General features: G+C 44.8%; 1 protein-coding gene across 1 annotated transcript; it reads right to left on the reverse strand.

Moving 5' to 3' along the window:
* Positions 1 to 862: 862 nt before the first annotated feature.
* On the reverse strand, positions 863 to 24,526 carry LOC116152019 (uncharacterized). Its single transcript, XM_064481703.1, has 4 exons — positions 24,487 to 24,526; positions 23,880 to 24,261; positions 20,188 to 20,401; positions 863 to 2,549 (listed from the first exon to the last, which is right to left on the reverse strand). Exons 1-4 carry the CDS (start codon positions 24,524 to 24,526, stop codon positions 2,346 to 2,348), a joined length of 840 nt encoding a protein of 279 aa, XP_064337773.1. The 3' UTR covers positions 863 to 2,345.
* Positions 24,527 to 25,364: the final 838 nt, after the last annotated feature.

Here is a 25,364-nt window from a genome sequence, read left to right on the forward strand (position 1 = left end):
GCAGAAATAACATGCTTTCATTAGGCAGGAAAGCAACTCTCCCTCACTGTCTCAGGGCCATTTCACTGGAAAACTAAAAACTACCCTTTCAAAACTCCCTTGCAATGAGGATTCTGGGGGTAAGTTAAGTTCTATTGAGATTCATTAGAGCAAGTTTTGGCCTAGTGTGGCCCACGGGCCAAATCTGGTGGGCCCTCTGTTTTTGTGGACAGGACCATAGAATATTAATTCATTTACAAATCATCCATGCTGCTTTGGCACTATAATGTCCTGGTTGGGTAGCTGTGAGAGAGACTCTACTGTCCAGAGAGCCAAAAATATTTCCTAATTCTTTCCAGGAAAGGTTAGCAGACCCTTAGTCTAGAGAAGGATTGGCAAGGCAAGGTTGAGGCTGGGTGCCCTTCCTGTGGGTTCTGTCTCTGTTGCTTTCTCCTCCAAGTGTGTCCCCAGTGTCCATCCTCTGATTTCCTGAGCATGAGGAAAGTCCCACCTTGATGTTTTTGGGCACAGCCCCAATGGCTCTGAACTTTGCCTAGTGTGGCTCCAGCAATGAACTCAGAGACAGTAATTCCCCAACTGGGCTGGTCCTTATTGTTCCAAAAGTCATTCCAAGAACCCCAGCCTAAAACCTGTTCCTTCAATAGTTTTTAAAACACTGAATTCTGAGTATATTAAACCTTCTCTTGATCAAGTACCTAGAACTTTTTTGGTTTCCTAAGCTGAACACTGATGGCTACATACTTGCATCAGTTATGGGCAATTAAACCAACACATGGTTCTTCATTTGTATCAGCCAGTTATGATATATAACGTAAGTGTGTGTGTGTGTATAGATTTAGAGACAAAGACATCACAGGTTTTTGATTTAATAAATTAAAAGGCAAAGACTAACCGTATCTCACATTCCAAACAAGTTAGGCGGAACACCCACCCCCGGCAGTAGATTGGAAATTTCAAGAGGCCCAGCTTTGCTAGTCTCCACAGGGCTGGCCACAGACGGTTTGGTTCTGCCACGGCCTGAGCTCCCCATTTCCCAGGTATGGAAAGGTCCCTGAAGAGACACCTTCCTGCCTTTTTGCTGTGTGCTCCATCTAATCGCCACGGCCTGTTGCACAAGAATGGAGGTGGGTGAATAGGGACAATGCTCTGTTATGCAACTCAGCTTCTTCATTAGCTCCCCTCTGATGAGATGAAGGCTTGGTGCGCTTAATTAGGAGATTTCAGGCCTGAAGGAACGTTGGCTCCACACAGAAAAGAGCTGGTGGTGACAAGCTGGAAGTCAGTCAGGGCCAGATAACATCATGGCTTCCAGCATAGGAAGACCATCAGTTATACCCTTTATGAAGATGATCTCAGTTTGTTTTCACATTACCCTGGTGCATGGCTAGGGTTGGGCTGCACCCCAGAACCAAGGCACAGTCTCCTGGTGCTCTGCAGAATCTCCAGTGCAGCCAAGCTGTGCTCTCCAATTTGAGTCAGAGGACAGATGCCCTGTTCCCCAAGCCCTACCTTGCTCAATCATTTGGTGATGGACAGAGAGACTTCAGAAGCTTGGGGACACATTCATTCAATTATTGTGCAAAAAATATAAAGCTCAAGAGTTTAAGTTTCTTTGTTTTTCTTCCCTTTCTTTCTCTTTCATCCTATATTCCCATTCAATCTCCAACTTTCCTTCACAGCTTTAGGGGAGAAATGAACAAATTCCTCAAAGGTCATCACTAGAGTAAGAAAAAAAAAAAAAGACTAGTTCCTGGAAATAGGAATGGCAGGTTGACCCTAGTTCATCAGCACAGAATCTCTAAACCAAATTCCAGTGCTTCCACTTTGAAAAACATAATAGTAATGTACTCTGTGCTGACTTGGAAATGAAATCTGTATTTAGCATATTCCAGAAAAGAGATTCTGGAAGAGACTCTTGCCCACCTGGGACACATCCGGGCCTCTTACCAGACACGGCTTTCAAGAGAGAGAAAAAAGTGAGAGTAAGACTCCAAACGCCTGTCGTGGTCGGAAGGTAACTGACACACAAGGGCAGCGCGATGGCAGCCACCTTCCCTGTGATTTCCCTGGACGTCACAAGCAGAGCTACAAAGTGAAAGCCTTTCCCCAAGGAACAGGGAGGGGACCCGGGAAGCCCTGAAAGTGGAGGAAGCCGCAGACGGGCAGTATGAGAACCACTGTTCCTAAACAGCCCACCGTCATTTCTCTCGCAGTCTCTGCGAGGGCTTTCTGGCTGTTTGAATTTTTAATTTTCATAAGGTGCTTTCAAACAGAAGGCCAGAGGGCCAGTAGGGCACAATAAACATTAAACATATCGCTTTGTTTGGCGCACTGTGTGTAAAATGTCACATCTTGTACTTGGCTTTTAAGATGTAATTATCCAGCTGGTTTTCCAGAGACGCTGTCTCAATCCAGGTAACGTTATGCAAACTCATGGTTGTGAACAGGAACTGAACTCTTTTGAGGATGAGGTTTTCGTTCAGTTCAGAGACTCTGAAAACACGTTTGTTTGGTTTCCTTGTGCTACTCTGGCATGGATGGTAACTGCCCTGTGTAGAAAATGCAAATTGTTCAGACTGGTTGGTTGGAATGGCTCCAGCCCTGCCTCCTGCTGCTCAGGGAAGGCGAAAAAAACTGGGGTGTAGAGCTTTCTGGATTCACTTATTCACATTTACTGGGTGCCTACTGTGGGCAGGGAAAACTCCAAAGTCTAGTGTTTCCTTGGTTTTTGTTGCAGGAAAAGCGCTGCGGTCACCCTCCACGCTGACCCGCCTCGGCCACGCCACTCCATCGGGCACGATGGGAAGAGCGTGCTGTACACTACGGTTTTCTATGAAACTCCACGCGTGGAGCTTGGATTCCCAAGGGGAGGAAGGATGCCACAGGGGCAGGGGATGAGGGGGTCAGTGTTCCCACCCCCATTTTATGGAGGGAGGGGTCACTGGATGGGAAGCAACTGGCTTAGCTACTCCTGGCCCACCAGTCCATCCAGTAAGGTAACAAGTCACACAAATAATAAGCAACTGAACACCTGAAATATTCCTTCTTTCATTTGTTTTGTTTTGTACACATACACGCCACACACGTGCCCCACTCACACATACCTAACAGACACCAACAGCCATTGCACATGCACACATGCCACATACACAGCAAGAATTACGACTAAATGAACTGCTTTTCTCTATACTCCCTCCAACAGATATGAAGGTAAATGTGATTTTTAAAAAAACACTCTGGAAGTAAATTGGTAAAGGACAGTTCAGTTCTGCACAAAATCCGCTGGTAAGACACTACACGTGATGTCATTTTTTAAGGAAATCCTGAAACTGTTTTCTTTCAAAACATGATCCAAATAAACATGGAATGTTTATCACAGAGTCTGAGAGATTTCAGTTCATTATGATGTTCTAGGAAGATTCAGCTTGACTACTGCTTTAGTTTTGTGCATGCTTTTACAGCATTCCTTTCGTCCCTCCCTCTTCCTCCTCCTCACTCCTCCTCCCCCGTCCCTTTCTTAGTTCACATGTACCTCTCTGGTGGTGGGTTTACCCAAAGCCCTTGTTTGGGGGCTGGGCAGACTGCATCTGGTAAAGATGATCACACCATTGTCTATGCCATCCTACAAGCTCCCCTGACAATGCAGTGCTGACTTCCTCCCCCGGGAGCTGAGGTGGAATACCACCCCTTAAACCCAGGGGGACACTTGTATGTGCCTCGACCAAGAGATGCAGGCAAATTGGCGCTGTAGGACTTTCTTGGCTGGGCCATAAAAGTAGTATGGCTTCTTCTGAGCTTCTCTGGGGTGCTTGTCCTTGGATAGCAGCCACCTTGCCAGGAGGAATCCAAGCCATATGGAGAGGTCACATGTAGGCATTCCAGCCAGGAGCCAGCAGCCAGCACAAACTGCCAGATTTATGAAGGATGGCCTTGAGGTGGTCCTGCCCCACTTCACATCCCCTACAGAGTCCAGACGCCGTGGGGCAGAGACCAACCACCCTGCTGCTCTCTGTCCAATTTGTGACCTACAGGACCAGGAAAGGTAACGAATGACTGTTGCTGTAAACCATGACATTTCTCAGTGTTTCTTAGGCGCCAACAGACAACTAATATAGGGGCCTCTGGACCCCAGCCCAGGGAATGAGCTGCATTGGTGGTAAATCTCTGAGATCATGGAGTGCATGCCCAGCCCTATTCCCAGTTTCCCCTTTTATAAACATCTTTTTATACCCCTTCACTGTCCTATGATGAAATTCACACATAACACATCTTGTGTAGACATGTGCTGTACGTGTATAAGTATGCATCTTCACATGGATATACTTAAGTATCTAGCCACAGTGAAACCCAGCAGAACCCTGTGGGGCCCTCCCGGGTACAAACGTCCTTCCATGTCCCCCATTTCTTGTTTTCAGGAAAAAGTTTAAGCCTCCTAGAGTTTCCTTGGATTCCGAATGGCAGATTCAAACAGTTACTAACTAGAGGAGCGAGGGGATGCAGAAACACAGAAAAGGCAGCCAAGAAACAGTAGTGCAGGGATGGGGCAAGGTCCTACTTCCTCCTCAAGGGGTACGAGATAGCATAACAACCTGATGCAGGTCTCTGAGTTCTTCTGTGGGAACTACGGCCCCACCCAGGTAGAGGACAGGAACCTCATGCTGAGCATAAGCACGTGGACCCTAGACTGGCTGTAACCAGAAGGCTGATGATTGAGATTCCTGGACCACCACCCTATTACCTCCCCACCAACCAATCAGAGGAAGCTCACGCACCCTGCAGACCTCTCCCCAAATTTTGCTTATAAAACTTCCCCTAAAACCATCAGGGAGTTCAAATCTTTAAAGCATGAGCCACCCCATTCTCCTTGCATGGCCCTGCAATAAAACTTCCTCTGCTCCAAGCTCTGATGTGTCAGTTTGTTTGGCCTCACTGTGCATCGGGCACACAAGCTTGGGTTCAACAGTAACAGTATGGAGAAGTAAAAAGAAAATAATTCCTAATAAAATACCACGAGTTTCAATCTAAGGTTGTTTCTTCTACAAAGCAGAATATGTGCTCGTAAAATTCACTATGTGATGGAATTTTGTGTGTAGTAACTGCTTATGGGGAAAGTAAGGGTAGCAATAGAATATTCAACATCTGTGTGACCTTATAATTAACTCATTACACAATAAGTGAGGAACCTTACTGAAATAGTGCTGCAGTGTGAAGCATCTTAAATTCTTCATAAATAAAGGAATACAAAACAGTTTGCCATTTACCTTGACAAGCAAGTGAGGTTTGGTGGGTGGGTGTGGCTTTTGGAGAAAGGGGCTTTGGAAGGGCCATGTCATTCACAGGATGAAATGCCACCGTTCTAGGGTGGGTGGCCATGGCTCATCCTCTTTCTGTGTCTTCTCGCTGGCTCAAAGCCAAAATTCTATTGCACTCAGCATTAGAGTTGTCCCCTTCCATTCACTGCAAGTGATTTCTGGTCACACTTAGCGGAGCTGATTACCATAGTATCATTATTTTGTGTTCCTTATCTCACTTTATCTTATTGTATTTTATTTTTGCTCTCAGTGCCGTTTTCCTCTTGCTGTACAACGTGGATTCCTGTGGGTGTGATTCTCTTGCAATAACACGTATCTCCGTGTCTTACCAAATATTTTATTACTTCAAGCTTCTCCTCAATATTCAAGGCTGTCCTTTATCATTCATACTTGGGTTCGTATAGCCAAAATGCTTTCTCGTGTTTGAGTTTCTGTCATGGATACTTCTATCATGAAATTCTGATGCTCGGGGACCGGCATCACACATACTTGACAGGTGTGGCCCACGGGTGATGGGGCTTGAGGTGTGAGCTCTCAGAAGGCAACGGCTTTGAGCTGGGTAGAGGGCACCCATCACCTACACCTCTTGGTGTATAGCTGCACAGAGCTAACCCACCTCATGGAAAGTGGCTTTTTTTTTTTTTGGTTTTGTTTTTATCAGGTGGTCTTATTCTCCAATTTATCTGTTGGGTACTGTGATGGGTGGCCATAAATTATTGGCCACCCCCTTAGAGCCCATTTCCCTTCCCCTGGAATCTGGGCTGGGCCTGAGATTTCTCTGAGCCATTGAGTGCTTGGTGTTCTGGGTCTGCCAAGGCTGGGCTATTCCAGGCTTAGGACACTGTGTCTTCAAGTCCACCCACAGCTCTGGGAGATGCCCAGGCACCAGGGTATGTGGAGGGTAACAAGGCCCTCCTGCCCACATAAAGCTAAGCTACCCGCTGACCAGTCACTGCTGCTCCATGCACCACCCGAGGTGCCCCAGCTCGGTCAGGCCTCCAGCATCTACACTCAACAGCACTCTGCAGGCTGGAAAAGCCACACTGCTCATTCCAGTCCACTTGCTGAACTGTGATCAACGATAAACAGTTTTTGTTGTTTGAAAAGGTACTATTTTTTAGGATGGTTTGCTGCATAGAAATGGAAAACTGAAGCATGTGAACAAATTCACTCCTTAACAACATGCATCATGGCCAAAGACACGGGGCGACCTCACTCCAAGACAAGGAGGTGACAGAGATCTTTGTACCCACTTACAGTGAACAAGGCTGGATTTGAGAGAAGAAAGCCAATATTCAGCTGAAAATTTTTGTCTCTATAATTGGCACTTTGAAATAACCACCCCTTTCTCACGGAACCACTCTGGATGCCCCGCCCACAGATGCAAACTCACGATGCAGGTGCTGCTCCTGGGACTCAAACACCACACGTGGTTTTGTCATTAGGAATGCGATTTTCTAAAACAATGAACCATGCCTGGCAAAGTTCCAGACAAAATAGAGAAAAATCTCCTCTTAATTTACACCATAGATACATTCTTGGAAATGTCAGTGTTTTCATCCTGTGTAATAATATCCCTTGTATTTACGTGTAAAGATTTAGATGAAAGGTTCAGATAATTATAAATGGATTTTTCCATCTGTGTGAACATCTGAGTGGGCATTCAAACTTCATGTGAGAGCAGGAGAAGTTAGTTACTTTGTGGGGTGATCAGCATCCCTATTCTCTTCCTACCAAATGCCAGAGGCAGCCCTCAGTTATCATGACAACCAAGCCAACCCAGAGTCTTACTCTGTGAGGGCTGAATTACCGCACTGCACTGATTGGGAAGGAGTGGAATCAGGAAAATTGGAACAGGGACGTATGAACAGAGGCAATTAAACTGGGGGCCTCAAGTCCCTAAAGGCCACCATATCTTCTTGGAAAGTTGTGTAGGAAAGAGTTAAACATAGAAAGGTCTGCTTGCAAGGCTGACCCTCAGTTGACTCCAAGGGAACTTGGACTTTGGAAGGGATCCCCTCGTTCCTTAAATGATGAAAGTCTCTCCATGTTCCTAGCCTGTTTGTGCAAACAATGGGATTTATGTAAGACCTGTTTTCCTTCTGGGACTCTGACGTTTTGTTATGTGCTAGACAGAAGGTGGTTTGATGGGAAGCCCCCAGTAAAAAGCCCTGGGCACTGAGCCTCCGATTCCCTGGGAGACAGCATTCCCACATGTCCTCACGGTTCGTCGGTGGAGGAGTTGAGTGCATCCTGTGTGACTTCACGGGGAGGGGGCTCTCAGAGGCCTGTGCGTGGTTTCCTCCAGACTTTCTCCATGTGCCTTTTTCCTTGGTTGGTTTTGATTCCCATCCCTCTGAGGCAGTCACAGCACTGGGCACAGCTGACATGTCTAGTCATGGGAGGTGAACTGGGCGTGGTCGTGGGGAGCCCTGGCACAATGGTAGAAGGAGCCCTTCTCCCCGCTGAAGAGGTTAGTTCCCCTTTGCCTGAAGACTTGCAGTGGGCCTTCCCCTGGACAGGGCCTGAAGGTACTGCTGATTGTCCTCAGGACCCACCCCCATCGCCACTCTCTGCTTCTGGACCTATAACTGAACTCAAGTCCCAGCAGGCCCTAATGGGTGAGGTGCAAAGTTTACCCACAGAGAGGTGTGGTCTGCTTCTGGAAAACTGGTGACCTCCCTACTTTGTATCTACAGAATCCTTGGGAATACGTGTAGGAGTGGATCTTAAGGGGGTGGTATCAAGGTGGAAGGAATATCAGGCTGGCTGAGCCTGAATGTATTGATACAGCCTCTTTAAGATGAGATTCTGGATTCACTGTCTCAGCTTGATGCATTAGAAGGGACCCCTCCAGTTTGTCTGGCTGAAATATGGGTGTTAGAGATTCTTCCAGTAAAGACACAGGAGCATCACAGAAAAAGCCTGAGTCACTGTGAACAGATTATTGGTAGAAACCTGGTCTTAAAGGATATTACTGCTGAGGGCAAGGAAGGAAGTGAGGAAGTTGGAGTCTGGAGGAAGGCACACACTTGTTATAACATAGCAGGAAGTTCAGTGACATTGAGCCCTGCAGTTAATGGAAAACAGAACTCACAAGCAATGAACTTGAAGACACAGTTAAGGAGATTTCCAAGCAAAGGGTTGGAGGTGTTGCTTGGTGTCTTATTACTGCTTAGAGTAAAATGTGATAGAAGAGAGGTGAATTGAAGGAAGAAGACTTGACGGTTTGGAAAACTCAGCCTCTGCTGATAACGGATGATCCTAAAAGACAGAAATGGATGCCCAAACCATGGCATGGAGAAAAGGCTGATTATGTGACTACCACTCTGCTGAAATCCTGAAAGTTCTTAAAAGTACAGAAGTTTTTAGCCACATAAATGACTCTTCTAAGAGATTAAGAAGATCTGGTTTGACTGATAAGGTCAAGAGGGCCTGGGGAAACTTAAGAACATTTTTCCTCAGCCCTCTCAGCAGAGGCCAAAGCTAGAGAAGGAATTATTTGGAAAACATTGGTGGATATATCTTAAGTGAAACTCAGTGAAAATATGCTCAAGGCCTACAAGTGTCTCAAAAACTAAGTTATAGCAGCAGAAACACTGCCACCTTGAACTGAATGGAACATAGATGGTATAAATTGGCAGAAAAGTTGGGACTGGGCAAAACACCAGGGGTTGTTTCACTTGTTTATTGTTGTATAACAAGCAACCTCAAGACTTAATGACTTACAAGACATGGAAGCAATCTAAATGTCCATTGATAGGTGACTGGATAAAGAAGATGTAGTATATTTATACAATGGAATACTACTCAGTCATAAAAAAGAATAAAACAGTACCATTAGCAGCAACATGAATATCGTTATTCTAAATGAAGTAAGCTAGAAAGAGAAAGAGGTATCGCTTATATGTGGAATCTAAAAAAAAAAATAGAAGATACCAACAAACTCATCTACAACATAGAAACAGACTCACAGACATGGTAAATGATCTTATGGTTACTGGGGGAAAGAAGGTGGGAAAGGATAAGTTTGGGAGTTTGAGATTTGCCAATGATAACCATAATAGATAAAAATAGATAAAAACCAAATCTCTTCTGTATAGCACAGGGAACTATTTTAAGTATCTTGTAATAACCTTTAATGAAAAAGAATATGAAAACAAATACACATATGTATGTGCATGACTGGGACACTGTGCTGTACACCAGAAATGGACACACTGTAACTGACTATACTTCAGTTAAAAAAAACTTAATGGCTTAAACTCATGATGGGTCTGAAATTTGGAGTGGTTTTGACTGGGATGGTTCACCTCTACTCCACCTGGCTGGGGCTGGAAGACTCATTTGCAAGATGCTTCTTCCTTCCACATCTAGTGACTTAGTACTGCTCTTTGCCACCTAAGTGTCCCTGCTCCCCCTCCATGTGACAGCTCAACCCTCAGGGCCTCTCGGTGGAGTTTGGACTCCTCAGAGCATGGCGGTCTCAGGATAGCCCTATTTCTTCCATGGTGGGTGGCTTCCAGGGAGCAGGAAGCAGAAGCCGCCAGGCCAGCTAAGGACCTTTCTGCTATATTCTACTGGGCTAAGCAGTCTGAAGGGTGGTCTGACCATTCCTTTGAGGAGAACTTGAGAACTGGAGAATATTTTTGGAGTCACATTTGGAAAATACAGTCTACTGTGGAGTCCCCTGAGAAAAATTCTCTTTTCAGTAGTAGGAGTATACTCAGGTTTTGGGAATTTGGTAATGTGGTTAAAATATGAAATAACTTGAGTAGTAGCTCAGACACATGAGATTTTCCATTCTATAAACACACACAGAATCAGGGTGGTAATAGGGAGTGTGGACATATCCACAAGGGCTTTGTGCAACAAACCCAAAGAGGCATCCTTGACTGCAACAACTAGTGGAATAATCCCCTGCCAGCCACCTGAGTATCCGGTCACCCATCAGGCTGGGGAGTTGCTGGAAATGTTCCAAAAGACCTCTGGTGCTGTGTTTCCACAGGCAGAGGTGGGAAGGAAGCAGATAATGACAACTGATCCCTCACTTTATTTTACCGATGAGCACGTTTATGGATTTATGGTCATGCCATGGCTATTTACATTACCCAGAGCAACTCCCATAAGTGGAGAAGATTCTTTGAAATCCCTGCACCTCTTATCACAGTGACTATCATGTTATATCCCATCCAATGTCTTTCTTTTTTTTGCACATAAGGACTGATGATTTGTAAAGTGTCCTGATAAACCAAAGGGATACTCATTCATTCTGAGAAAGACTATCATGTCTCTTTGTTGTGCCAACATGCACATCAGCTACCAGCAGTTGTGTGATATGGCACCGTACTTGGTTCTACTCAATCCAGATAGTTTACATTTGCTCCCTGCCAGGAAACGTGGGCTAGTATTATTTGCTACCAGAAGCCCCATGAAAGTTTCCATATTAAGTATTACCTTATATATTAATTATTAATAAATCAAATAGAACATATGTTTATACCATAAATCAACTCCAACTTGAACTGATTTTAAAATATACACTAGATCAGCGGTCATCTGATGTCATGATTTGTTACACTTTTTATGACAGGGATTTTTGGGAGCCAAATTTTTGAGCCTCTTGGGTCTATGAAATAGATCATCTTTTATTAGGTTCTGTGATCATAAACAGTCTGATGGCTCATGGAATTAATAAGAGTGGACTGAGTAAAAATAGCCTACATAAACAGGAAGAAGGAAGCTGATAGAAATGTCCTGGACCTCACAGAAAGACCTGTTCCAGTGGCTACAGCTGAATAACAAACACTCCAGACTTAGTGGCTTGAAACACCAACAATACTTTATTTTGATCATGAAGCTGCTTCCTGGGGGAAGCCAAGCCAGGACAGTCATCATTGGAGAATCATGCAGATAACCAATTAAATGTGTCCTGGAGCATTCAGTAAACTCAGCAGTAGGATAAAAGCATCGATAGAGACAGGGCCATGAGGAAGACACTCAGCCAGCAATTACCACATACCTTAGATTTTCGCATTCATATTCAATTTTTCTTGTAAGAGCACCTATGTTTACAAGGCTGTGGCTTCCATTTTGACAGCTCAGAAATTGATCACCGTATTCTATCTGGGTTCTTGAATGGAATGAGTGGAGATCTTGACCTCTGCCCCAAACAGCACAATGATATAGCATCTATGAGGCCAAGGGTCTGCTGCTGGAGATGTTTGGAGAAGTGTGTGTGTGTGCGTGCGTGCGTGCGTGCATGCCTGCCTGCCTGCCTGCCTGCCTGTGTACAATTCTGTCCAGAGAACTCAAGCTTGGAAATGACCCTAATTTGGTGAGGTCAATAAAGTCATGCAATACTAAACCACAGAATAATTGGGTATGTTGGGAGAAAGTCGATTCTGATATCAAGAAGCATGTCATGAAATCGAAAATCCTCAAAGAAACATTAGTGTAAAGAAAAAAAAATTTTTTTAAGAGCACGAAAACAAATGAGGCAGGAAATGTAGGAGGCTGATAATGGGTTAAGAGGGTGCGTGAAATAAGAAAGCGTGTGTCCAGGGTCAAACCCAAATTACAGGTGATGACTCTGCTGCCCTCCCTAGTCTTTACTTCTGTCTTCCCAGTACGGGTTTATAAAAATGAATCCCTGTTAACAAAGTCAAACAAAAATTAAACTGTTGATTATCATCATCTTCTACCCTAAAGCAATTTAAGATAGATGCCCTCTAAATCATGTTGCAACTGAAGAAGAAACGCAGCCGGGCTTTGGACTTGCAGAGCAAGCCTTGGCAGCCAGGGCAATGAGTGGAGGAGATAATTGTTTTCTACACATTCAGACAGAAATCATGTGTTTGTGAATCCACCGTGAAAAACAGGGAAGGGAAGTCATTTGCTCAATGCGAGTGTGTGAATCACTGCCCAGGACAAGGCCAGACCAGACCAGGGCACCCGTGTAGATCTTTACAGAAAACCACACTGAAGGAAAAGTCAGTGGTTTCACCCATTAAGGAGGGGAGCTAACAGCAGCAGGGACTGGTGTGCACGTGTCAGCTAAGCAGACATGAGTTATGAGCTGTCCCAAGGGCATCTTAGTACAAGAAGATCTTTGATTATTTGTCCAGCATGTATTTAGCTCTCTGGGGGGAAGGCAAAGGAAGGGTCCTCTGCTGGCACCCTCAGTTCCTCCTCCTATGATATCCAGAACAAGTCTGCTCGGCTTGAGACTTGCATGCACCTTCAAGCTCCACATTCTCACTGTTGGTTCCTCTACACACTCACCACCCCCACCCCAGGAGCTGCTGAGAACAGTCCCCTTACAAACAAATGCCCTCTGCCCTTCCTAAGAGGACCTGTGGCAATCCTGTTCTCCCCATCTCTTCATCTTGGATGATGCTTTGGCACCTGATTGGTACCCAAGAAAGTTCTCTGAATGCCCAAGCTAATAGACAATGATATAAGACTTAAACTTACTGGGGAGTGTATAGCTCAGTGGTAGAGTGCATGCTTAACATGCATGAGGTCGTGGGTTCAATCCCTAGTACCTTCATTACAAATAAATATAAAATACCTAATTACCTCCCCCCTAAAAAATTTTAAAAATGAAAATAAATAAACTTAGTAAGGACCTCATGGGTCCAGTTGGGATGTATTTTCTGCTGATAGAAGACAGCAATGAATAAAATAGATTCTAGAATCCTCATGAAAATGAGATGTGTGTAAGAAAGATGATAAATGCTGGAGAGGCTGTGGAGAAAAGGGAACCCTCCTACATAGCTGGTGGGAATGCAGTTTGGTGCAGCCACTGTGGGAAACAGGAGGGAGATTCTTCAAAAGACTAGGAACAGACTTACCATATGACCCAGGAATCCCACTCCTGGGCATATGTCCAAAAGGAACCCTACTTCAAAAAGACACCTGCACCCCAATGTTCATAGCAGCAATATTTACAATAGCCCAGACGTAGAAACAGCCTAAATGTCCATTGGCAGATGACTGGATAAAGAAGATGTGGTATATTTATACAATGGAATACTATTCAGCCATAAAAAACGACAACATAATGCCATTTGCAACAACATGGATGTCCCTGGAGAATGTCATTCTAAGCGAAGTAAGCCAGGAAGAGAAGGAAAAATATCATATGAGATTGTTCATATGTGGAATCTAAAAAAACCAAAATGAAGATAAATACAAAACAGAAACAGACTCATAGACATAGAATACAAACTTGTGGTTGCCAGTGGGGAGGGGAGTGGAAAGGGACAGAATGGGATTTCAAAATTTGTACATACTGACAGGCATATGTAGAATAGATAAACAAGATTATGCTGTATAGCACAGGGAAATATAAACAAGATCTTATGGTAGCTCACGGCAAAAATAAAAAAATGTGACAATGAATATATGTATGTCCATGTATAACTGAAAAATTGTGCTCTACACTGGAATTTGACACAACATTGTAAAATGACTATAACTCAATAAAAAAAAGTTTAAAAAAAATGGATTTGGGGGATAAGCGAATCACTGTATAATTCTAAAGCATTTAAGGCCATGAGACTCAGAGCCATGGTGTGGGAGGAGTTTGATGATGATATTTTGTTTATGCACTTTTATTTTAACTCTACAATACTACAGCAGCAATTAAAGATATAACAAGAGAGAATGGATGATATTTGGTGACCAAGAGGCTCAGTTACCCCGAAATATTTACTTTTTCTGGGTTTCATTGGTACCCGTTGGTACCAGAATTTCCTGCTTTGGCTCTTGAAGGTTTCAGGTACATTACACGAGAGGGTCCACTTGAAATTATCATCTGTCATCAGTGTGGAAGCATGAAAATAATTTCCCCTGAGTAGCGGGTGGAGGGTGGCTCAGGGAAGGGTAGAGAAAGCGAGAGGCTGGGAAGAGGGAGGGAGGTGCCCGCAGCCCCGGGGAACTTGCAGAAAGACTGAGCACTGGGCGTGGGGCACAGGCACTCAGCCTGTTGTGTGGAGAGTGAAGGCGAAGTAATGGGAGGAGGAGAGAGTTGTTAAGTGGAAAGAAAGGTGGGGAGGGATGGGGAGGAGTCCAGCCCAGACACACTGTTAATGTTTTAAAACACCTGGAGTGGTGCATTGGAGAGACCCCTGCATGGAAGGACGGGGTAAGAGGGCTGGGAGAAGAGTTGGTCTAGTTCAGCCAAGGGGTCATCACATACTTGTGTCACCTGCCTGCACATTGGGTGTCAGTAGCACCGTGTGCTGAATGTGAAGTATAAGAAATTGTAAGGATGCATTCTTATTCTTGAAAATTTTGTCCACAGTCAATACTATTTAATATAGTTGCTTTTGTTGCCCAGAGTAGCCAAGGTTCTAGGAATAAATGTATATGTATATGTGTGTGTATGTGAAGATGGTGGGTGGTATGTTGGTGACATACCAGGGTGAACTTGACTTTACAATACCAAGGGGCAACCTTGCCAGCCGAACACCCCTGTGATCGCAACTCCATTTGGACATGGGGCCATGCCAACCAGGGATGTGAGAGTGTCTTTAGTGTGTCCTTCTGGGAGGCCCGTGCCTCCACAGGGGTCCTACCTGTGCCGTGTCATCTTAGGGGTGCAGAGGAAATATGGAGAGGTTTTGGACCCAATCCTTGCTCTGTGGCCGAGAGGCCTGGGGCAGTGGTGGGACACCCCAAGCCTCAGATTTCTCTTCTGTCAAGTGGAGGTAACGGTGTCCCCTCTGCAGGGTCCTGGTGTCCCCTCTGCAGGGTCCTGGTGGGCCACAGGTATGACTTACCAATTATGCCCACCATGTTGGGGGTGCTTCGTGACTGTAAGCCAGGGGAGGCTGATAATTCCTTTGCTTTCTCATCCTTCATTTCTAGTTTTCAAGCAATTAAAGGGGCCAAGATTTTATTTATAAATGTTACAAATAATTTGTAATTATTAGGATTCAAGAGTCACAGGAAAGATGAACCTTCCTAAACTGAGCTTCCCTTTTAAAACGCACACGCACACACATTTTGTCAGACAAGTAGCACGTTCCCAGCGTAAAGATCCAAGCAGTAGAAAAGGAAATAGAGTGAAAGCCCAGCTCTTGAAAACGCAGTCTTCAAGGTCTTCCCCTCTGCACTGATAAACATACTCAGACCATCTTTTCCCATCAGTTTTGAATCATCTAATACATACTATTTATGACTCTCTTTTTTAAAGTATACTTTGGAGATGGTTTTCTATGTTAGTCTGCACCCTCTCCCTTAGGGTTTTAGGGAGCTAAATAATATTCTATCGTATTGAAAAACTATGTTTAATTTAACCTTTTTTCCTCTTGAGAACATTTTAGTTATTTTCAATTTTGTAATATCACAGTGTTAGTGTCTCAGTATTTTTGCAGATACACAACACTAGATACCAGGCGTGGGACTGCAGGTCAGTGGAGATGCCCTTTTGTCATGCTGGATTTATTGATTTATTCTCCAGCAAACAATGTGTGAGAGTGCCTCAAATTTTTGCCAAGAATGTCTATTTTCAATGTGAAACACTTTGTCAATTGGTGGCCTTTTATTTGCAATGTTTTGTTGATGAGTGGGACTGAACATTTGCGACAATGCTTCCTTTCTTTTGTATTTCTCTTCTTCTTTTCTGTGACCTTGTTCATTTCATTTGCTGACTTTTCTGGGAGTTATCTTACTGTTACTGATTTGTAAGAGTTTAAAAAAATATCTAAGGACATTATGCTTTTTCTGTCAATTTACCTTATATTCTTTATTTTTATGTTTTATAATTGTGCAGATGGTTTTACATTTTCTCTGGTTAAATTAATTAATTTTTCCACTTATGACTTCTTGCTTTTATACTTTTCTTAGGAAATTCTCTTCCATGTTATATTTATTTTTTCTTTTGTTTTCAAATTTGTATCTATCCATTTTGAGGGCTGTTAAAATGCCCTTTTATTTAAACACATTTATCTTACATACATCAGTCTCCTTCCGGACTTTCAAATTCTATCCTTCTGATTTGCCTTTTCTGTTTCAAAACCCACTCTTTTAATTATTATAACTGTATAATGCGCTTTCATATCTGGTAGGGCAAGTCCCCCTTCTCAGAGATTTCTGCTTGGCTATGGTTATAATTATTCCTCCCATTAATATTTTAGAATTAGCTTGCCCAATTCTATTTAAAAGCTGGTTATGAGGTAGCCCAAGTATTTATTCACTGCTGAATGAATAACCACACTATGGCTCATTCACACGAGATGTCAGGCAGAAGTAAAAAAAAAAGAAAAAAATTGAACTACAGATATACACGACCACTTGGCTGAATCTCAAAATAATTACACTGAGTGAAAGAAGTTAGACACAGAAGAGCACATACTGTAAGATTCCATGTATATAACTTCTAGAAGAGGCAAAACTGACCCACAGTGGAAAAACAGAGACAGTGCTTGCATCTCAGTGGGAGTGGGGATCAAATGGCAGGTGTTTGGGAGAACTTTTGGGGATGATGTTACTATTTCATGCTTAATATCAGTTTCTGTTACACATCTGTTTCCATTCCAAACCTTAGGAAATGCTCTCTTAAGATTTGGGCATTTCATTGTGTGGGAAATTTTCTTTTAAAAACTGTAAAATATGATTGACTCTAGCTGATGATATGTCCATGAAATGTTTAGGGTGAAATGTAATGGCATCTGCAACTTTGATATGCATTAAAAAGGACAGATTGATGGGCTGATGGAGGAATGGGTAGATGGACAGTTGGTGATAAAGCAAATATGGTAAAATGTTAAGAGGAGTTGAGGTGGTGCATATATGGATGTTTGCTATAAATTTTTTAGAAGTAAATCTATGCCAATTAATTTTAGTCTCAATTTCATTAATCTCATGAACGAATATCAAACTTTTGTCTTTGATGGTCCCTGTTCACATTCCCAACTTCATCTCAAATCCCTCTTACTTTTGTCTATTATGTTCAACTTATATTGACCTTTGCTTCATTTATACGATCTCTCTATTCAGTTCCTTGAACATGTGAAAAAAATTTCTCACCTCAGGAATTTGCACAGACTGTTCCCTATACTGGAACATTTTTTCCATTACTCTTTCCTTGACTGGCTTCTTATCAAATTCCAAGACTCAGTTTATATGTCATTTTATCTGAGATTCCTTCCTTGGCCGCTCTGTATAAGTCAGTTACCCAACTGTCCTCTAAAGTTGCACCCAGTTTCTCTAGCACTCATCATAATTTACAATTATATATTTGATTTTCTTATTGTCAGTCTCCATCACTAAACTATTAAGTTCTAAAACTGCAGGAAGGAACTATATGTCTGTTTTACTTATCAATATATACTTGGCTAATGGCAGGCATGCAATAAAAGTCTGTAGAATAAACGAAGAGAACCTTGGCTCAGTAAACACACGTCCAAATATTCCTACTGAAGTTATACCTACTGAGTACTTATTTCTATTTGGTAAAGGGAGGGGAGGAAACTGAGTAAGAACAAAGGTTAAAGCTCTTATGAATGCCCCTCTCCTAGTGGATCACATAGGTAGCAATCAATAATTTTGTCATATTGGTGTCCTTGTTCATAAATTCACAGATTTGATAGCTAGATCATAAAAGGAAAAACTTCAGCGTACCAAGCAGACAGGTGGTTATTAGCTTATAAGATATTTGTCCAGGCAAAGAGGTTAGTATTAAGGAAAAATGAGTACAGAAGTGGTTTCTACTGTTAAATGTAGTTACAGTATCTAAGGGAGATGAGCACCCGCCATTCCTCTAAACTAGACAGGTGTGGGGTGCTGCCGAGTACTATGTACGCAGGGGACTTCAAAGCTGGGTACAACGTAGACGTTAAAGCAACAATGTGTCACATAAAAATAGGTAATAAATTAGATATCAATTAATCAATTATATGCAGTTTCCCCATCCAGAATTAAACATGTCAAACGAAAGTCAGCAAACTAGATGAGTAGTAGGGCTAACATACTGCATCTTATTGACTATGTTAAATTCTGCATTGTTTATTATATATCAAAAATCTATCAAATACTATAGAAATTCTAAGTAAAAAACCTAGTAATTCATAAAACTACTATCCCATTTTCATACTAAAGTAAATGCACAAGCACTTCAAATTTACTTGCTATTAATTTCTGTAAATTTTACTAACTTCTAGACTCAAAAGGCAAAAGCTTTCAGGTTATTGCTGTTATACGCATAGCTTTTCTTAATTAAAAAATGACAAGGCATCAATAAACTGGGCTTCAAGTTAGAGAAATGTAATTTAATAGTTCTCTGGGGATTAACACATGGCTTCAAAACAACTTACAACTCTGCTTTTTCTACCATCCGGATGAGCCGACTCTCTTCAAACTGAACTATGCCTCCAGCCTGCAGCAGTTCTAAAAGGACCCTAATATTTAAAATAAACCAGTAAGAATACTTGCAATCTACTTTTATTTACTAGCTCTTTAAGAATCCATTTAGCCACACAAACCGTATCTTTTTTTGGTCTTATAACTTGCTGATTTTTCAGCGTGTCTTTCACGTACAAAAGGGATTGTTAGACCGCCATTATAAAGTGATCATATTGTATTTAAGTCTGGTAAAAAGATACAACAGTTCTATTTTTCCAACATGGAGGGAATGCCAGTGTTTGCAAACAAAGCCTTATTAGAACATCTAATTGACCCTCCCCACTAAGCTAAAAATGTCCATACATATTCTTTCAAGAAGCAAATTTTTGTCTAATGCTTTTACGGCTTATGATTCTTCAAAATCTGTGGCCTACAGGTAGTGTCCATGTTCACATGTTAATTTTTCTACCTAAACATGGGGTTTCTCCTACTACAGCATATGCACAACCGCCAAAGGGCCAAACAACCGCAATGTCCACCAGTGGTTAAATGGATAAACCAGATATGGTATAGAAACATCATGGGGTATTATTCATACTTAAAAGGGAATGAAATTCTGACATACGCTACACATAGATATATCTTAAAACCATTATGCTAAGTGAAATAAATGAGTCACTAAAGCACAAATGCTGTACAATTCCACTTATATGAGGCACACGAAGTAGTCAAATTCACAGAGACAGAAAGTTACGTGATAGTTACCAGGGGGTTGGGAAGTGGGTAACTGGGGAGTTACAGCTTAATGGGTACAGTTTCAGTTTGGGAAGATAATGTTCTGGAGATGGAGGTGGTGATGGCTGAACAACAATGAGAATATATTTCATGAGAACTGTACACTAAAAATGCTTCAAATGACAAATTTTATGATATATATATTTGACCACAATACAAAAATGAACAAAAATATTGGGATTCTTAAAATTAATCTTTATCACTCCAAGTAGCTGCATTTAAAAGGTGACCAGGATTTTGAGATTGAGACATCAATATTTTTAAATCAACCTCAAAATATAATAGAATCACTACATTGTCCTTAGAGTAGCATGAGAAAGCTCTCTCCTGTATTTAAGTTCAAGATCCAGAGTAACACAACCCTTCTCAGAACCCAGGAAAACATTTAACAAACTATTTTTCAAACATAGATAATTTGATTACTTTCAAGTGAAAAAAAATTTAAAGACATAAAAGAAATAAAACCTCCCAACTTTACACTTAGAACCCTAACTTAATCCACTCTGAGTACTGTAAAGCACCGTCGCGGGGAGCAAGGCTGCGGTGAGCCCGCCTGCTGGAAGCCTATCCCCACGCCGCTGCTGAGGCCGTCTTAACCAGCTGCCTGCAGCCCACTGCTGCCTTTTCAGGGACTTTGTACGCCAGCTGTCAAATGCAGGCATTGATAAAGATGGAAATATATAAACTTACACAAATAAATTAAGTTAAAAACAAAGATAAGTAATACCTGAAGCCAGTCCTCCCTCTTTATTGTCCTGCATTTGACTGTGCGCGCTCTCAAGGTCCGTGACTGCGCCGTATCTGTGCTGGAAGCACCGCGTAAGGGGTGGTGCGCATCTCTTCCCCACTCCACGCGCACTGTGATGGCGCAGCGGTAGATCACGATCAGCTGTGGTGGGAGTCCTGATGCCATGGAAACTGGCAAATGCTGTAAATCAGGGCTTGTGACATTTTTAAAGGGTTGTAAAACAAATAAAGAACATGTGACAGAGACCATATTTGGCCCATAAAGCCTAAAATATTTACTCTCTGGCCCTTTACAGAAAAAGTGTCCCTATTCCTGGTTAAGAAATTAACAGGGATAGTAAGACAATCAAACTCAAAAGTGTGCATGTCGGAGTCATTACTTTTAAATAGCACAAAAAAAATTAAGGAATTTTTTTTCCAATATTCAAAAGCTGTGACACGATTCAGCAAAGTCCCATGACTGATGAATGCGGGAACTTGGGACATGCTTTCACCGGTGCACTTTCATCTCATTCACTTACAAAAATGAACGTTATCACCCAACATCCATATCAGAACGAACCAGTTGTCAAACTTTTATTAGCAAACCACTAGAAAATATTCAAATAAACCGCGTGAACAAATTCTGACACATAACAAACAGTACAAGAGAAAGTGCAGGATTAGAAAGCAAAGAACTGGGTTCTCATCTTAGCTGTGACCTTGAGCAATTTACTGCATCGGTTTTCTTTCTACATTTCTAAAATCGGTGTGGGAAAACCCCCAGATAATCCCAAAGAGGATTCCCAACAACAGATTATTACTGTACTATGATTACTTTTAAAGGTCTGGCATCTACATTTAGGCTTGGTTTTAACTTGTTTTATTCAGTTAGTTACATGAAGCTTTTATCATGTTTTACCATGCATAACATGCTTCACTTTTCCTGCCGATAGAAAAAATTGGGGCACAATGAGGGCTCCATCTTACTATTTGCATTTAATGTAATTAAAGAGACAATCAAAATTTTCGCAGCTGTTCTCTTCCCTAAGACAGTCTGCAGCTGTCAGGGAGCCACAGGTGTGCAGAGAAAGGGCTCACTGTTGCTATTCTGTGTTCTTTACCTGAGTCTCATCCTCCCAGCCAGGCACTATTACCACAAAGAATCAGCACAGCTCTCAAAATGCTTAATTTTTGTAGCTTACTTATCTGACAGTTTCAATTTGAAAGAGACTGGCTCTTTCAGTGCTCAGAGTTAGTGGGTAAGCTTTTAAGAAATCCTACTCCCTGAAAAGACCCTCAAGAAGGGGCATAAGTAGAAAGAAGTGGTAATTTTTCACAAAACTACAATAAATCATCCTAAAATGTATATGGAATCACAAAAGACCCAGAATTATCGAAGAATTACTGGAGAAAAAGAACGAAGCTGGAGGAATAACTCCCAGACTTCAGACAATACTACAGAGCTACGATCAAAACAGCACATATATGACATAGTAAGAAAAAACAAACAAACCAATCCAAAAATGGGCAGAAGACTTAAGCAATTCTCCAATGAAGACATACAAGTGGCCAATAGGCACATGAAAAAAATGCCCAATATCACTAATTATCAGAAAAATGCAAATCAAAACTACAATGAGATATCACCTCACGCCAGTCAGAAAGGCCATCATTCAAAAGTTCACAAATGACCAATGCTGGAGAGGCTGTGGAGAAAAGGGAACCCTCCTACACTGCTGGTGGGAATGCAGGTGGGTGCAGCCACTGTGGAAAACAGTATGGACATTCATCAAAAGACTAGGAATAGACTTACCGTATGACCCAGTAATCCCACTCCTGGGCATATATCCAGAAGGAACCCTACTTCAAAATGACACCTGCATCCCAATGTTCATAGCAGCACTATTTACAATAGCCAAGACATGAAAACAGCCTAAATGTCCATCAACAGATGACTGGATAAAGAAGAGGTTGTATATTTATACAATGGAATACTACTCTGCCATAAAACAGGATACAATAATGCCATTTGCAGCAACATGGTTTGACTTAGAGATTGTTATACTAAGTGACGTGAGCCAGAAACAGGAAGAAAAATTTCATATGATATCACTCATTTGTGCAATCTAAAAAAAAGACACTATGAACTCATCTACAAAATAGAAATATACTTGCAGACTTCGTAAACAATCTTATGGTTACCAGGGAAAGGGGGTGAGAAGGGATAAATTTGGGAGTTTGAGATTTACAAATGCTAGCCACTGTATGTAAAAATAGATTTTACATATAGTGGCTTCTGTATAGCATAGAAATCTATGTTCAGTATCTGGTCATAACCTCTAAAGGAAAAGCGGCTACAGCCACCAACTGACGGAAACAAAATCAGAAAGGAGAGCTGTCACCCTAGAGCCCAGTCCTCCTAAAGTCCCTGTCTGCCGCTGACGCTGCCCCATGACCGCACTGCGCCCTCCTCCCAGGAGCAGACTGCCATGAAGACGTGGGTCCTGCGAGGCAGAGGCGGAGGCTGCTCCCAGGATAGGCCTGGGGGAAGACGGGAGCAAATCCACCTGCTTCCCCTGGGGCAGCACCCCTTCCCGCAGCCGCCCCCCCTGAACACGCTGCGCCTGTCTCCCGGGAGCCCACTGACCTGGAAACAAGTGTCCTGCGAACCTGGGGCAGCGGCGAGAAGAGGGGAGCTGCCCCTAGTGAACTGGTCAATTTCTCCCCGTCATCCCCGCGGCAGGGCCTGGGGGCGGCCTCTGCTGCCCCAGGTTCGTGGGACGCAGGTGACAGGTCAGCCTGCTCCCGGGAGGCGTGCGCCATGGGGTCAGAGGCGGCGGCAGCGGCGGGTTTAGGGATCTGCCTATGAGAGCCTGTGGATTTCCTTCTAACTCCCCCCGCAGCCTGCCCTAGGCTCGTCCTGTGCTACCCCAGGTTCTCGGGACTCAGGTGACAGGTCATCCTGCTCCTGGAAGGCGGGCGCTGTGCCGTCAGGGGGCTGCGGAAGCGATGGCGGGATTGGGGCTGCCCTGAGCGGGCGCGGGGATTTGCTCCCCTTTCCCGCTGTCGCTGCCGCGGCCCCCGCACACTGGCCGCACCGCGCCCGCCTCCCAGGAGCAGACTGACCTGTCACCTGCGTCCCACGAACCTGGGGCAGAAGAGGCCGCACCCAGGACAGGACGCAGGGGAGATGGGAGCAAACTCACAGGATCACAGAGGCAGACCCCTCTCCCCGCCGCCGCCTCTGATGCCACGAGCGCCGCAACCTGACGGCACCGCGTCTGCCTCCCAGGGGCAGGCTGACTGCCAGACGTGCACCCCGCCAATATGTGGAAGCAGAGGCCGCCCTAGTTCAGGCCGCGGGTGAATAGGGAACAAATCCAGGGGCTTGAACGGGGCAGCCCCCATCCCACCGTGGCGCCCCTTGCGGCCCCACCTCCCAAGAGCTGGCCATGGCCTGAAGGCCGGTCGGAGCTGCTCCCTGGCCGTCCAGCGCCCTCCCACCTCCCGGAGCTGCACCCGCTTTCTCAAACCCGGGTATACCCGGCAGGGAAGACACGGGGTTCAGGGACTACCAATGTGGGGGAGGGGCACCGCGAACCAGGGCGGCGCCCGGCACCCGCCTCAGGGCCCTAAGGAGCTGCGCGGCCCGGGCCTCACCCGCCGGCTCCCCGACCTGCGCCCCCTTACCTGCCCGGCGACGGCAGCAGAGGCGACGGCAAGCGGCGGCGCAGACCCCAGGCCACGTTCCTCCTCGGGGACCTGGTCCAGGAGCACCTGGCTCCGGCCCAGCTTCCACACGCTCTGGGCGGGTTCCGGCGTCCGCGCCCCTCCTCCTCCCGCCCGCAGCGCGGACGCTCGGGCTGGGGCTCCTGCTGTGCGGGGCGGCGGGGCGGCGGGGCGAGCCCACCCCACGACCGCCCCGCAAGGTCTCCATCCCGCCACTGACTGGTCCTGGCACCCAACCAGCACCACCGCCGGCCCGGGCCAGGCAACACCCCCAGCCCCGCTCCCCCTGCTCGCCTCCCCTTCCCACCCCGTTGCTGTCCCTGTAGCCCCAGCCAGGCCCGGTCTGTGACAGGACCTCCAAAATGGGGCCCCTCCTCACACCGAGGTGCCCGCCCTCACACCGCTCGCCCCTCTTGCCTCACCGAAGGACCCCCACCGCAACATCCCGAAATGGTCCGCCTCAGCCCTCAGCCGGGTCAGTTCCACTCGGAGCAGCCCCTCACCGCTCAGCCTGTCCCCCCTCACTCCAAGTGCACCACTACCCCCAGCTGACCCCCTCACCCATCACCCCGAGGTTCGGGCGGGGAAGTCTGGGCTCCGGTCTCCATGGCGACTGCCACGAGCAGGGGATCTGGCCTAGTGTCTGGCCACACAGCTAGTGTCCAAGGCTACAGGCTGCGGCGGGTCGGGCTGGAGGCGGTTCCAATTCCTGCACTCTGCTCTGTGCCTCGTCTGAGCAAGCGGGTCAGGGTCGTTCAGGGCTGCCCGCCACTAGCCTGTGGGCCATCCGTTGTTGATATCCCTGATGGTGATCGGGCCTCCTAGTGTGGAGGCGCTGGGCTTGCGGACCCTTGGGGGGGGTGCAGCTGAGCTTGGGGTAAGGACAAGCAGGCGGGTGGGCTGTGTGCATGGCCTGGGCTCAGCCCAGTGGTTACAGGGACCCTGTCCATTAGCGCCAGGGCAGAGGAAGAGGGACTGGAGCTTTGAAAGTGTCCACATTAGGAAGCCAAGGCTGGAGAGCAAAGCAGGCAGCTGCGCTGGCCAGGCCACCTTGGAGCCTGCCATGACACTGGTCCTTTGCATACAGGGAGACTGACCATTGTCCAGCCAACGAGACGTTTCATACCCCCCAACCTTGGTATAGTTTACAGGCAATTGAAGGTACTTTAAGAGGTAATTTTAATCACCAGTAATTATTACTTTCTCTGCGGGACAGCAGGTCCACAGTCATGGTGAACCTGGCAGGGCTCCTGCCTGGGCAGAGGAGGACCTGCCCAGAAACATCCTCTTACCTCTCACCAAAAGGCACTGTAGTAGAGAAGAACAAATCTGACTCCATTAGATCTGTTTCTTTTCCTTTAAACCTGTGCCCTGTTTTCTAGGCTTAGTCTTGCCAGCTCTGCACTTTGTGTAAAACAATGTTGCCTTTAGCCTGAAATGTACCAG

Source organism: Camelus dromedarius, chromosome 33 (assembly GCF_036321535.1).
Source record: "Camelus dromedarius isolate mCamDro1 chromosome 33, mCamDro1.pat, whole genome shotgun sequence".
Taxonomy (NCBI): domain Eukaryota; kingdom Metazoa; phylum Chordata; class Mammalia; order Artiodactyla; family Camelidae; genus Camelus; species Camelus dromedarius.